Here is a 15366-nt window from a genome sequence, read left to right as displayed (position 1 = left end):
TTACCCTCATTCACGACCTCTTCAGCGTGAAACACATGCAGGGAACATGTGGACAAGCTAACAAAAAATTAGGATTTATTGGAAGAGTACTGGATAAATGTGATGAAAAGGTCAAAGAGAAATGCTATCTTCCACTGGTTAGGCCACATGTAGAATATGCTGCTAGTACATGGGATCCTCACGAAATTGGATTGATTGCCAAATTGGATTGCGTGCAGCATAGAGGAGCTAGGCGGGGAATCACTCACAGACTGACGGTTTAATTACAGATTAAATCTTTTCCATAAACTGCAAGGATGTCTCTTTAGCGATGATGTAGAAAATGTATTACTACCCCAATTGTACAACGATAGGTGAGATCATATCAATAAAAGTAGAAGATTAAGGGTAGGACAGATAGATTTAAGATGTCATCATAACCACAAACGATAAGGGATCAGAATAACATTGTCCGAGCGCAGTAGGGTCATTTGTGGATCAAAATTAGCCAGGTATGTATTCACCCCCCTGCCACACACCCTACCGGTGGCTTGCAGGGTACTAAAATATCAAGTACCAATGTTGTTTTTGTTCCTTAGGATTTTAATATCTATTAAAATATGAATTAGTTACCTACTCATTCATATTAAATTTATGATAAAGGGCACAGTGCATTCTTAATTTGGTTTCCCATGATATGAAAATGTCCAACACTGGTCATGCATGAATATGAAAACAATGAAAGTTTTCGTCGTTCATTATGAAGATTATACAAACCGAGGGAGAAAAGGGTTCACTTGAGAGGGAAACTATCATCTGAGAAAAAAACTAGAGGAATCATGATTGAAATCAACCATTTCCATAAAGTAGCACAAGCATATGGTGAGTAATTTGATATCACATTTAGATAATACCGTATAAAAAAATGGATAAGTCAGGGGAAAGGATTTTCACCCAATATCAGGAAATACCTCCTGTTCACCCAGACAAGGGGAAATTACAATGATAACTTTTGTAATGTGTTCAGGTATTTAGTTTTAATCTCGTGAATGCAAGACAATCTTAACTTGCACAGCAAAAAACAAAATCTTTTCAGAATATTGGAGTTTTAAGAGAATAAATTATTGGAGGAATTGATGCAGTGACTACATTACTGGGAAGAAAGAGAGATGGTGGCAGGAAAAGAAAAAAAGGTAACTACGGAATTCGAACTCTCTAAATATAAAAACGAAAAAGATCAGGTAACTCAAAAATCAAATACATATTCCCGTATGCTGGTATGATAGCGTGGAATAATTAGTTCTGGTATCTTCTCATTATGTGTTCCGGATTGTTTTTGAAAGTTCAGAAAATAAAAGAAGCGAAGAGCTTCACAAAATTTATGAATCTTCACCTCCTTAGGAAATGTTTAAAGTAATTATTATGTCCTACACTTTACCATGTTAGACACTGAGATGTCCAATACACAACTCTCCACAGATTAGGAAATACTCCCTCTGGAACACTGCCCCAAGGTTGCTCACAAGTGTGATTAATTGGTGGTGTGATATTGCCATCAATAACACCGCCGTTTTGGATAAGGTTATCCAAGAGACTGGCATTCCCATCTATAGTCTCATGTATACACTGACGGAACACGGTCTGGAAAAATTTAATTCAAGATAACACTAGATTTCTAAAATGACAACTTATGCTGTGAACATATTGTGTTGGTTTAAGTATTTCAAAATGCACTAACATCGGCATAATACAAAAATCGGAATCGTACAAGATTGTATAGAATATACGAAACTATACTTACCGATGCGACATCAAGAGGGAGCACAAAAATGATTAAAAATGAGAAGTACCAAGCAATCAGAACGGAAATTGTAACTATAACATGATGCTTGAACCAATTCCCGTATTTGTAGAGCAAGCTAGCAGCTAAAATAAACGTCACGATGACCTCCGTAAGCAATGGGCCTAACGACATCCTGACAAGTTGGTTGTAATATGGGATCTTCTAATAAAAATTATTCACGAGTACACTGAAATGTTTCATGGCCGATTTCTTCAGTTTTAACTTTCCTCTGTATTTCGTGTTGTAGTTGTTCCAGTTTTTTCAAAGACACAGGCTTTAAGGGCATCAACATTGGCTTGCTTAACATAAAGTGAGGAAAATCCTGGTACTGTATTATTCCCCGAGGAACAGGTAAATATTCCCGGTTCACACTGGATCCATCAGACATGCTTGAAAACATGCAATTGCCATTAAATGAATACGTCGACGCATTTGCCTAATAGTAAGGCCATATTTCATTCAAAACTATGAAACGCAGAACATTCGCCACAGTACTTACGTACCATTATCACTCGTTTATATCACAACATTTTCCTACTTCTTACAAAGCCCACATTCCCACACAGATATATATTATTTTGCTAATGGCAAACATACAAATTATGACAAAATTAAAATAAAAAATTGACAACCTGACGTAACTTCCCTAAACATGGTATTGATCCCGCAAACGACTTCGTTCGACTTCTGTTTTGTAGAGGAGCCTGGATGAGGAGACGAATAATATGTGCCAGTCCTACTGCCCACTGGGGTGAAAACGATTTGTAACAATGCCACATAGAATTTGCGAGGCGCTACTGTATACTTGGCCTACACGGTCCTCGAGCATACTTTCGCTATTAATCTGACATGAATGCATCATTAAATGAAAATGATTAAGCAAACGAGTGATCTTTTGATCGAGTGAAATGTTACCAAACAAATCAAATGCTAATAGTTCCATGCAATTTCTAGAATTAAAAAATAATAGTCATTGGGCAAGCGTGGATGTAAAGATAACAGTATCAGCAAAGTCTCGAATCAATGATAGTCCTGCCATCTCCCAAGATCGGCGTGACCATCGATGTTGTAAAAGATTTCTGCTACAATTGCTTCACCTCCTAGTTGGGCAAGTGGGTAGTGGAAATTTTTAAATTTACGGATTTGTTCTGAGCACTAAAGCAGCATGGGACGACGAAAGAGCAAGCGAAAACCCCCTCCTAAAAGAAAAGCCATCGAACCTTTGGACACCCAATTTAACTGTCCATTTTGCAACCACGAAAAATCTTGTGAAGTAAAAATGTGAGTAACTACAATCTATATCGCAACCTTTTCGAGGTTGAAATATAGATTAATTAATTTCTCGTGTTTAGGGACAAATGCCGCAACACCGCAAGGATAACTTGCACTGTGTGCTTAGAAGATTTCCAAACAACAATTAACCTATTGTCCGAACCCGTAGATGTTTACAACGATTGGATTGATGCTTGCGAAAATGCCAACTGATGACTATGTGGGTTGACCGAAGCCACATCACTGTCTAATTGATAATTTATTATTGTTTTGATATATTCTACTGTTTTGTTCATGAAAATGAATCTGTTTACAATTAAAAATATTTGTTTTCTTGCATAATGTATTTATTAATGTCCGATCCTCCGTTTTTGGAGACCACCCAGTAAACAGATGAAGTTAACGTCCAATTATGTGAATGCACATGATAACTGAAATAAGATTTGCCTACCTTTCAAATACACTGAATTGTTAAATCAAAAAGTAAGCAGTTCCAAAAGCCACTGGAGAGAACTGTTATTCTATGATTATCAACACATCAATTGTTTATTCAGCTGCATAGCACATTCTTTAAGTTTAGGTAACTTCGTTTCTTCGGAGATATCACTCAAAATTTTCTTGATTGATGACATAGTTTCTTCTTGCAGTAGACATGATGGAGTGGAAACGTATGTTGAGATCAGAGTTCCAAATGCTACCACAGCTCGAAACTGCGCCTCTGAATCTTTTAACCTTGACAAAACTTCGATGGATATTTCTAGCAGCTTATCGCGCTGTTCTGTAAATCCCTTCGTGCTGCCCAATTTGCCACTAAACGCCACTGATAAGTTGAGCAAAAGTGTTGATAAGGCAACCTAAAAGAATAAAAGTTTGCTATTAGAAGGAGGAGGATGGTGAAATGGTACGTAATTTTGCTCTACTTCTTTAGCATCTAACAACAGTCTTCAGCCTGAGGTTTGGCTTGACCAGAGGGAGTACAGTGCACTAGTATTAAGCACTAGCGTATGTGAAATACATCCAGGCTCAAAGGGGTGGGACCATTGTGGCCTACCCTAGGTACCCAGAAAATGGTAGCTTGAGAACTGAACCTGGATTCCTCCATTCAGCAGTCAAATGCTCTACTCTCAAAGCTGTAACACCAGACACGGATACAATCTATTTACTATGAACATTAATGAAGATTTTTAAATAAATATTACTAGAGGTAAAAGTATAAACGATTTTAACAAAATATTTGGTGGCACTTGAATTCAGAGAGACAATACTCCATGGTACTTGTATTTATGCTTGCCAGAGGCTGACGAGCAGTTTATCATACATACAATCTACTATAGACATACATATTTAAATATTAATGTATATTTATATACACAATTGTGATACTCTGATACCTTATGTTTTATCTAACTATATTTAAATTCATCAACTGATATGACATACTACCAGCCATATGAATAAATTAGAAATGATTCAACTTACATTAAATTAGAACTTGTCAAATTATCAATACTGCATTGATGTGAAATGAATAATGAGAGTAGATATAATATAAGAAATCGAAAGAGGAGTACCATTTGTTCTGCCTGAGCCACAGAGAATTATATACATTGCATTCCTTGGGAATGCACTTCATGTAGATAAGGCCATATAATATGACAACCATATGGTATAAAAACTGCAAGGGCCAAACATGCAACCAAGCCCAATTCTCTCTGTTCAAGTCTTGCCATTGGCTGTTAAAGAAATAGCCTTTCCATAATTTTTTGGGCATTTAAATAGCTCAAATTGTTGTGAGATGACCAAGTAAATAAACTCATAAGTTTACTATGACAAAATTCAACATATGTTAATGCATATGCACTTTTGCTTAGGATTTTCCTCTTAAAATAAGTATTTACAAAAAGAATGAATCATAAAAATGAGTACCATCAATGATGCAAAGTAAAAACCTAAGCATTTTACCTGATCTTGTTTTTACATCAATGAAATCTTTCTTTAGTTCGAACAAATTCTCATATTTTAATTTTTCATTAGATCAATTATCTAATTTCTGTAGTTGTAGTGTAAAGGCTTAAATAGTAGGTAATAATCATGATGGATGTCAGTGTATTGTTAAACTGATTGGAAAAAAAAATATATATATATATATATATATATATATATATATATATATATATATATATATATATATATATATATATGTGTGTGTGTGTGTGTGTGTTGTGAATTCATGTAAAACAAAGTACAAAACTGTATGAAATCATTGGAATTTTTGCTGGGAAAATATAAAATAAAGTCTGAAAAATGTCTGATGATAGTTATCCATAAAATTGTGTAATTAATTCTGTATGGGCTCATTGTCATAAAAGCATGCAACTTACTTGCCTATGGAGAATAAATTTCTATTCTAGCCAGTAATGCTATTTATTTATTTTCAGAATTAACTTCTAAATAAAATACTCCTACCCCTTCCCAATCAAATATTCACTAAATTATTTGCAAAACAATTTGTTGAAGCAGCTTCAATATATTTAATATTGTTATTTTGCTCGTGTTAATCCACAAGTAGTGACTAGTATGACTCATATAGCAACCACTATAAGACACGGTACACCCATAATCAAGACTGATCAACTTGACTGGCTCAATGTCCATTAAAGTCCTTGTATACAACCGTGCTTAAACATAGTGTGGCTGTTTCGATGTAATTCAATTACCAGACCTTAAGTTCATACAATTTGCACACAACCTGTAACTTATTATACATTTCTTACACTGCTAAGTGTCCCTTTTTAAGCAAAAAATATCTTTCTCTTATTAATGTTTGAACACACTTGAATCAACTCTTGTGTAACTTGCCCAAGTCATTCTGCATTACAAGAACATAACCAATGGAATACATCATATGCCATACTCATTACATGCTGCAGTATTTCCAACAGCAGTATTACAAACTTCATTATTGGAAATAGATTGTTGGAATATAACAAAATTTCAAATTCAATCTCAAACACTCAGTAACGCAGTGAAGCGCATGTTCCTTCCATTGATCTCAAATTCAGCATTAAGCCTAGCAAAATATCTCATCATACTCTCCAATTTAAATGCACTCTAATCTTATCATAGCATGAGGTTGTTAAAAGTATTTATGTCATCAAATGCTGTTATCTATCAACACCGTTATGGATGCATTGTGCAAAATAATGAAATTTTAATTTTAAATAATAATAATTCACACATATTTATTTAATAAAATGCATTTCACCTTCAGGTAATACACGAATGTTTAAGTCCAGAGTGGCTTTGTATATAAACACAGTGCAAAATCAGAAGAGGTAATAAATACTCAATGGACGGGGAGTGTTTAGTGTGTAAGTATTGGGAGGTGGTGTGACTGAGGATCATATCAGTCATTGTATCAGGACTGCTTGTCTTTATTGACTGTTTTTCGTGCTTAGGGGAGAAAGGCTGATAAAAGTAGAATCATTCAAAATTTTCCATCTCGTTCTGTTGCATGATTGCTTAATGTTCCAGGATATCGAAGCTTTATAATAATAATATATTTATTGGTCCTTGGACTTCACAAAGTAAAATATAGGAAAAGTCAGAGAACAAACAATCAGCCGTTTCAGGGTTCTGAAGATTCCATAAACTCTTCCACACTGTAATAGCATTTATCCATGAGAAAGTGTTAGAGATATTTCTGAAGAGTAGAGTGTACACTTCAGAAAGTACACCCAGAAGGAGCAGATTTTATGCCTGGTGGCAGTTAGTTAAAAATTTTAATAGCATTGGCTGAACAAATGTGTGTCAACACACTGTCGAGTATTATGCCCATGTACTTGAACATTGGTGATCAGTTGTTTCATATTATCCTTGACGTACATACATAAGTAATAAATATATAGACAAGGTAAAGTTAGAAATTTCAATTCTTTAAAATAAGGCTCGCAAGTTTACCATTGGGGTATTTTTGCTATATGCCTAATATATCTCTTTTACATTATCAAAACTCTATGGAAGCCAGGTGATGCTCAACAGAAAATATTTTCATAGCTCATAAGTGGTGTTTATATGCATAGAGCAGCATTTCAGGAACAAACTTTGTTGAGCGTGTGAGGACTCTGTCTCGGATGCCTCGCTAAAAATGATGAAGATATATCCCACCCCACTTCTCACACTCGTTCTTTGAATTTGGTATCAACAATTCTGACCTACATATGAAACACTCCGCAGGGAGCACACTTTAAACATTCAACTCCACTTTTACCGTAATCATCCACTTTGTCTTCAGCTTTACTTAAAAATGAATAACGTTAGAACAAAACTTTGTAACTCCACATGAAAAATAAGCTTTATTGTGAACCAGGTTTCACTTCGGCACAGCATCTTCAGGCCTACACGGCAGTGAAACCTAGGTCACAATAAAGCTTATTTTTCATGTTGAGTTACAAAGTTTTGTTCTAACGTTATTCATTTTTAAGTAAAGCTGAAGACAAAGTGGATGATTACGGTAAAAGTGGAGTTGAATGTTTAAAGTGTGCTCCCTGCGGAGTGTTTCATATGTAGGTCAGAATTGTTGATACCAAATTCAAAGAACGAGTGTGAGAAGTGGGGTGGGATATATCTTCATCATTTTTAGCGAGGCATCCGAGACAGAGTCCTCACACGCTCAACAAAGTTTGTTCCTGAAATGCTGCTCTATGCATATAAACACCACTTATGAGCTATGAAAATATTTTCTGTTGAGCATCACCTGGCTTCCATAGAGTTTTGATAATGTAAAAGAGATATATTAGGCATATAGCAAAAATACCCCAATGGTAAACTTGCGAGCCTTATTTTAAAGAATTGAAATTTCTAACTTTACCTTGTCTATATATTTATTACTTATGTATGTACGTCAAGGATAATATGAAACAACTGATCACCAATGTTCAAGTACATGGGCATAATACTCGACAGTGTGTTGACACACATTTGTTCAGCCAATGCTATTAAAATTTTTAACTAACTGCCACCAGGCATAAAATCTGCTCCTTCTGGGTGTACTTTCTGAAGTGTACACTCTACTCTTCAGAAATATCTCTAACACTTTCTCATGGATAAATGCTATTACAGTGTGGAAGAGTTTATGGAATCTTCAGTTTCCACCAGTTAAAAAGTTTTCTTTTAACACTATTCATTATGGAACAATCCCACAAAGCTACCCCTGCAACTATTCATCACTTCACTAGAGAATAAAAGGACAGTTTGCATTCATGTCTGGGGAGAAGGTTGGAAATTTTGTAGCTAATCTTCCCTAAGAATGGTAATTTAGACCATTTACACATCGGTTTGTTGGCAGAGTACCAGAAGGTGAGGTAATCCCAGCAATGAGTGCCTGTGTAGTTTTTTTACCTAACAACCTAACTGTGAGGGAGTTACTATTTTTATGTAGCCAAGCTCTCTCTTGTAAGCACTTTTAGCCCTTGTAAGCACAGATGGACTACTTAACTTGAAATGTGCCTGCAGTGCATTAACATTGAAATACGTTTCACGAAATAAATAGTGGTGAAAAATTATAATTTCATTATTTTTCATTATGGTACATTTCCACCAATTAGAGGCGGCCACTATTATATAAATATATATATATATTATTGGTGCAATTTGGTAAGTTGAAACGAACCGGCAATGTAAATGTCAAACATAAGACTGATTCCTTACACATGCAGACATAGATAATTTTTCATAAAATGCCATTCAATCAAATATTGAAATGTAATGAAATAATTGACTTTGTAATTCCACACACTTTATTTAAAAAACAAGACCCAGGTTTCGACGTTGAACGTCATCATTCAGCCATTCAATTAATCTACTAAATGCCAATACCGTAACACCGAAATGAAAAGTGTGGGAAATTACTTGTTTTGTTTATATTATAACATACACAACTTTGGCAATTCGATTTCACCTGTGTGTTCTATGCAGAATCACATACACATGCATTGCAGCCAAGCATAAATGCCTCCTCTAAACGTATTTACGATTCAGTTGGACACTTGTAACAAAAGAAAAGCATCATACTCGATCTACAGTTACTCCAAAATCATTCCCATTGCCACTACTCTATTTTCACAGGTGTTTACGGTGAATGGTCACCAAATGGGAGTTGAATGAGAAATAACCAATGAACAGTTATGAACTGTCAACTGATTTTGATGGGTTGGGTGGCAGATTATCTCATATTAAGCACTACACAGTGTGAAATTTGCACAGTAGCAAGGTTGTGGACAGCAGGGTCTTTCTCTATGCCACCTGCAGCTTGTACTAGAAAATCTAAAACTTGATTATTTGCACATGTGCAAACTGGGTGCATTTAGACCCACTTAAGACCTGGATATGGTCCCCCCAGTCATTAGACAAGAGGTTTTACCCACTAGGCTACCATGAAACCTTGTACAGGAAATAACGCTAAACCACGCCAAGCACATATGATATCATAACATCTTTTAGTTCAGCCATTAAATGCAAGGCTGTTTGATAACTATCCCTCATCAATAATGACAGTATCAACAATGATACTTAAACTCCATGGATGGTGTGTGAAAGGTTTTGCTTCAAAGTTTGAGCAACTAAATCTCAAGATAAGAGGGATATTAAATGAGGCAATCTTCAAACTGCTTTGTTTCAAGTAGTGTGTACTGAGGTAGGTGGTAGAAGAGACTTCATAATCTCAATCTTGCCCCAAAATAAAGATGACTATCCGTCTACTGCTTCTTTTGGAGCACAAGAATTCAAAATAACGCAAATGTATCTACCGAGGTCTGTTCCAAAAGTATCGCGACTTTGTGTTTTTTCAAAAATTATGTATTTATTCATGAATATCTATTTTGTCCCCTTCAAATTAATCCCAATTAGATATTATACACTCGTGCCAACGTTTTTTCCAATCCTTGAAGCACTTAAAAAAATCATTTTTTGTGATCTTGTCCAGCTCCTCTTTCGATGCAGTCTTTATCTCATCAATCGTAGGGTAGTGTCGTCCTTTCATGGGCCTCTTCAGTTTTGGGAACAAGAAAAAGTCACTGGGGGCCAGATCTAGGGAATATGGTGGCTGCGGCATTATTAGTTTGTAGTTTTTGGCCAAAAATTTGCAAACAAGTAACGATGTGTGAGCAGGGGCGTTGTCAAGGTGCAAGAGCCAATTTTTGTTCTTCCACAAATCCGGACATTTGTGGCGGATTGCTTCGTGCAAATTGCACATAACCTGCAGGTAATATTCCTTATTTACCACTCTACCCTGTGGCAACAACTCATGATGCACCACGCCCTTGCAATCGAAGAAAACTGTAAGCAAAACTTTCACATTCGACTAAACTTATCGCACTTTTTCTGGTCTTGGCTCTTGCTACAGCTTCCATTGGGATGATTGAGCTTTAGTTTCCACGTCATAACCATAAACACATGCTTCGTCACCCGTTAAAACCCTCCAGAGAAAATTTGGGTTGTCATGGACAGAGTCCAACACCTCATTAGCAATGTTAATGCACTTTTTTTTAATGGGTGTGGTAGGAGTAGAGACCCTTCCTAGTTTATTCCGGTAGCAACATACATAGTTATACAACACCTATATGTTGATTGAGGGGATACCTGCTCACGCTTAAATTCCCCTTTTATCTTCAATCGCCAAAGTTATCCGATATGAGATTTTTAAACAGTTATTTACATACTCACAACTTTCAAACACTCATACACTCAACTTTCCAATAAATACATAATGATACATTTGAAATTACACGCTTAACCATTCACAGAATACACAGAACATAAGAATTTAGGCACTTCAAGTACAATTAGTACATATTTTCACAATAATCAGCACAAGTACAGAAACATACAACATAATATATACAGATAAAAATAGTTTGTATTGTGAATGTATGATATATTTTGATTTTTCGCCAAGTTGTAAGGAACGTTAAATAGGAAAATTTACACTGGCTATAAAATGTGTTAGATGTGTCTGCTTAATTACTTAATTACCACCTATGTGACAAAATCAAATAGGAGTTTACAATTGGTATTTAAACAGAATAATAATATTTCACGCAATTTAATTTTCTTCGCTGCCATGTTATGCCATATTTCTAGTCTTGTTCTTTCATAACGGATAACATTCTTCAATTCTGTGTTTGGCGGTGTCCTCTGTTAAGCAAATATCACATAGGTTAGTTCTCAATTTCCCAATTTTGTGAAGGTAATTTGAAAAATTTCCATAGTCTGATAGCATTTGAGTAGATTTATATGAAAGGTTGATTTTTAGTTTTAATCTATCACAAATAACAGGGAAAATGCCCTTCGTGTATGAGCCTTTATCACTGTTATCCCAGTCAGATTGCCACTGAATGATGGATTCTTCCCTCAGTCTCTTTTTAAGACAATTTTCCTTATGTATTGATGTTCATTAAGTTCAAGGTTGAAGTGTTTAGCCCTTCGTCCAGATTGTAATTTGATAATAGCATTTCTTTCCAGGATCTCGTATTTTAAGGGTGGTAGTCTGCAAATTATACACAACGCATCAGTGCTGACCGTAGAGTAGCCCCTACACATTGATAACAGGCAGGGCCTTTGAGCTTCTTTTAGTTTACGGTCGATTCTACTTAGGTCGATCTTATGAACCCAAATATCGCAGCCATAGGTGGCGATGGGAATTGTTACTCCTTTGTAGATGGTTATTAAGGAGTCGGTGCTGAACTTAAACCTGCAGTATCTCCGAGCTGCCTGGAAAATTTTATTTATTTTATTGGTGGTGTAGTTAATGTGGGCTTGGTAGGATAATTTCTCATCTAACTTAATTCCGAGGTACTTAAATATGTAAGCCCTTTTCATATTTTTATTATAAATTTTCACAGTAGGGTCCCTAGCAATCTTGCTTCCGAAGATCATGTATTGGGTTTTAGCTGTCGATATTGTTAATTTGTTCTCAGTTGCCGAGTTTTCAATTATTATATATATACATTCCACAATCATGGGTTCCATTTTGGCTCTGGTGCTTGCTTCTATCGTCAGGGCCATGTCGTCTGCGAAGGCAATGAGCTCGCACCCAATAGGGAAGTCTCTTCTGAGTACCTGGCAGAATAACGGGCCAAGAACCGACCCCTGTGGACAGCCTCTTGTTAAAATCTTGCTTGTTTTTGTTGTTTGAGTGGCGTATCTGACCTCTTTATTATTAAAATAGCTTATCAGAAGCTTCATTAGATTAGCTGGGATCTTTAGGGTTTGGAGCTCCTGTATAACTGAAGGCCACCAAACCGGCTCGAATGCACCTTTGATGTCGATAAAGATGACTGTGGTATATTTTCTTTGACTGTCAATTAACCATAAAAGATGGTGAATGGCATCCGATGTGCTTCTCCCGGTCAAAATTGAGCAATTTTGGCACAAATTTCGCGGCGACCCGTGTCATGCCCAAATCATTGGTAAAAATCGATTGCTAATGGATATGTCTAGGTCCTCAGCAACTTCTCTAATGGCGATTCGACGATTGGCCAATACTATTTTCTTAACTTCATCAAAGTTTTTCTTTTGTTGACATGCTCAGGCGTCCGGCATGCTTTTCGTCGTTCACGTCTCCTTGGCCCTCTGAGAACATTTTGTACCACCGATAAATGTTGCTTCGGTCCAAGGTAGCTTCTACATATACCACAGTCAACATTTGGAATGCTTCTGTGCACTTAATATTGTTTTTCACACAAAATTTGATAGAAATTCTTTGATCCTTTTTTTGGAACAGGCAAAAATCGAAGACAAGCCAAAACACATCCAAGTAAAACAGCTGTCAACTGTTAACTGAACATTCAAAATGGCCGAACTTTTTGGCATAAGTGAGATGTAAGTACCAACATAACGTCACAAAAAATTCAGAAATCAAATATACGTAACCCGCGAGAATTCAAAATTCACCATACTTTTTGAACAGACCTTGTACTTCATTAATTCAGCAATGCAAAATTCCTACATACATATTTAATATGAACCCTCGATTATCTGTACAGATTATCCTTGCTGTTCTTCCCAGAAACTCAAAATTTAAATGAAGCTACAATCTTAAAGATAATAATTAAATGCACTGAACTTTTATAGACTTAAAAAATACAGGTTTGAAATATGAGGGCTTACTTACAAGTTTTCAATTTTGAAAATATCAAAAGTTGTCAATAATAGTATTTAATGTAATTTAAACATTTTTGTGTCCTCTGTACACTTTCCCCATTATCATTCCCCTAGCATTCATTAGCCCTCAGAACTTCATATTCTCCTTAGCATGAGAACAATTACGGGAGTTTTTACCATGCAACTAATAAATCATTAACACTCTGCACTACAATATTTCAATCGGTATATTATGTGATGAATATTAACGAGCATTAGTGCCTCTTTTTGTAATTAGTCCGCTGCCAGTCATTTGTTTCTTTCCTGTCTGGCTGCATGATTGGTTTAGCTTTCCAAACAATTGTTAAGTCAAACCTTGTAAAAAAATGACTGAAAAACTGCAACTTTTCACAGCTAAAGAAAACAAAATTAATCACAAAGAATGAAATATATCCAAATACAAATGAGTCTCCCATATATCTGTCTATATCATGACCATATTTTCAGCATATTTCAGTTAATCAAGCTTCATAATGCACCCATTAGCGAATGGGTAATCGAGACTTTACTGTAATTGAATTGGAATAAATACCTAAGATATTACTTTTGGTTGAACCATTTATCCAAATGAATAATTTATCATTTTACCTCGTTGTCCCAAAAAATTGCCAAAATACAACAATTCCAAGGAGTAAACTTCAAAAAGCAAAACTTTATATTGAATTATTTCCATTTTGACAGACTGAAAAGAGCATCAAATTTCATAATCTTTCAATCCTTCATAAATTGTTATGGATTCTTATTCAACATGAATGCACAAAATGGAATTAAGAATCAGATGTAATTTCAAAAGCTGAATGAATCCTAAGAGAATTATTAATCAAGATACTAACTTTTACTTTCCCAAGCAAAAATAATGCAATGTTCTACCTCATGTGCAACCTAACACTGTGGAAATGAAGACCGAAAGAAGTGCCATGGATTGCTACAGGTAAGCACAAGGTACATATATAGCTGATGGGTTGATGGAATCCATAAAACTCACCTGTACGGGAGCAGTCATGAGTAGTGACTGCACCCCACTGCCATCGTCATTGCCACCACCACTTAACCCTATTGGATCAGGTGAGAGTGCAAGGAGCGACGATAACATGAAGTCCCAATGGGCAACGGCTGATTCCTCGCCATATATGTGAGAAAACATGTTCACAGCAAGACGCAAAGCAAATGTGAGGAGAGGTGCAGTAGTTGTGGGAGACACATCCAAAGCCTTCTGGAGTACGCCAATGACCAATTCCCCCTCTTGCGGAGAGTGGAACAGGGCCTCATTGATGGTCTTATGCCTCACCGCTAGTCGAGCCATGTCCAGAGCGGGGTGGAGCTTGTCTGGAAAAAAGAGCCAATGAGACGACACTCATTTCTTATCCTATTTATACATTCACATCTCAATTTCCAAATGTAAACAAGCAAATCCCAAGTCTGAACATTTACTTCAATTAAAAGTCCTGTGAGATCCCAATTACTTTCCTTTGTTTTGTTTTTTACTATTATTTCCATTGGCTAACTATCATCCTTTTAAATGCCAATGGTAGTGTCATGTCATAAGCTTTGCTTCCATGCATCAAGTTTTTTGTTGACTGACACTGTGCAGCCAATAAGGATCTAGATCACTTCCGCAGTGCCATAAGAGTCTTAATTTTCAACATATATTGAGAGAGCGAGCAAGAACTGATCTTCATTGTTTGTCACTTGCTCATTTCTCATTAAAGGCACAGTGCCAGGATCATTATTATATTCGGTTTCCTTTTGCCACTGCTGCCTATGCCATGAAAACATGGCTGGTGAGGCGTACTGTTGCGGAAATGTAACACAAAACTCAGATGCATGAAAACTTATGCAGTTACAGGTTTACTACTCCTGTGAGTTTGTACTCAGCTAGGCCATGTTTCCCCAAATGCGTCAGACAGTATCCGATGGTCGGAAGGGATAGACACTATGGTGAACCTCTAATTTACATTTTATAAGGGAAGAGCTAAAAAAAATGTGAATTCATGTCATATTGTTTAGGGGCACCAAAACTTTAAACAAACAAGTTTATTCTTGTTGAACTTGAAAGAAGCATTATGTTAAGT

At 36.1% G+C, this 15366-nt stretch overlaps 3 protein-coding genes across 3 annotated transcripts in view; 1 reads left to right on the top strand and 2 right to left on the bottom strand.

Annotated features, from left to right (window-relative positions):
* Positions 1 to 2516, bottom strand: part of LOC139698490 (LMBR1 domain-containing protein 2 homolog) — a 31773-nt gene extending 29257 nt beyond the window's left edge. The window contains exons 1-2 of the mRNA XM_071597369.1: positions 1781 to 2516; positions 1418 to 1620 (exon numbers count right to left, since the gene is read on the bottom strand). Coding sequence (XP_071453470.1) covers positions 1418 to 1620; positions 1781 to 1954 — 377 coding nt within the window. The 5' untranslated portion in view covers positions 1955 to 2516. The remainder of the gene's footprint in view (positions 1 to 1417; positions 1621 to 1780) is intronic.
* Positions 2517 to 2879: 363 nt separating this feature from the next.
* On the top strand, positions 2880 to 3436 carry LOC139698486 (transcription elongation factor 1 homolog). The gene is made up of 2 exons (XM_071597364.1): positions 2880 to 3103; positions 3175 to 3436. Exons 1-2 carry the CDS (start codon positions 2988 to 2990, stop codon positions 3305 to 3307), a joined length of 249 nt encoding a protein of 82 aa, XP_071453465.1. The 5' UTR covers positions 2880 to 2987; the 3' UTR covers positions 3308 to 3436.
* Plap (phospholipase A2 activator protein) overlaps positions 3426 to 15366 on the bottom strand; it is a 39039-nt gene continuing 27098 nt past the window's right edge. Inside the window, exons 11-12 of the mRNA XM_071597363.1 lie at positions 14280 to 14620; positions 3426 to 3948 (exon numbers count right to left, since the gene is read on the bottom strand). Of these exons, the coding sequence (XP_071453464.1) occupies positions 3625 to 3948; positions 14280 to 14620 (665 nt within the window). The 3' untranslated portion in view covers positions 3426 to 3624. The remainder of the gene's footprint in view (positions 3949 to 14279; positions 14621 to 15366) is intronic.

Source organism: Hetaerina americana, unplaced genomic scaffold, assembly GCF_022747635.1.
Source record: "Hetaerina americana unplaced genomic scaffold, ioHetAmer1.1.p SCAF_87, whole genome shotgun sequence".
Classification (NCBI taxonomy): Eukaryota; Metazoa; Arthropoda; class Insecta; order Odonata; family Calopterygidae; genus Hetaerina; species Hetaerina americana.
The sequence above is the reverse complement of the archived record's forward strand: the minus strand, read 5'-3'. Positions and strand labels throughout refer to the sequence as shown.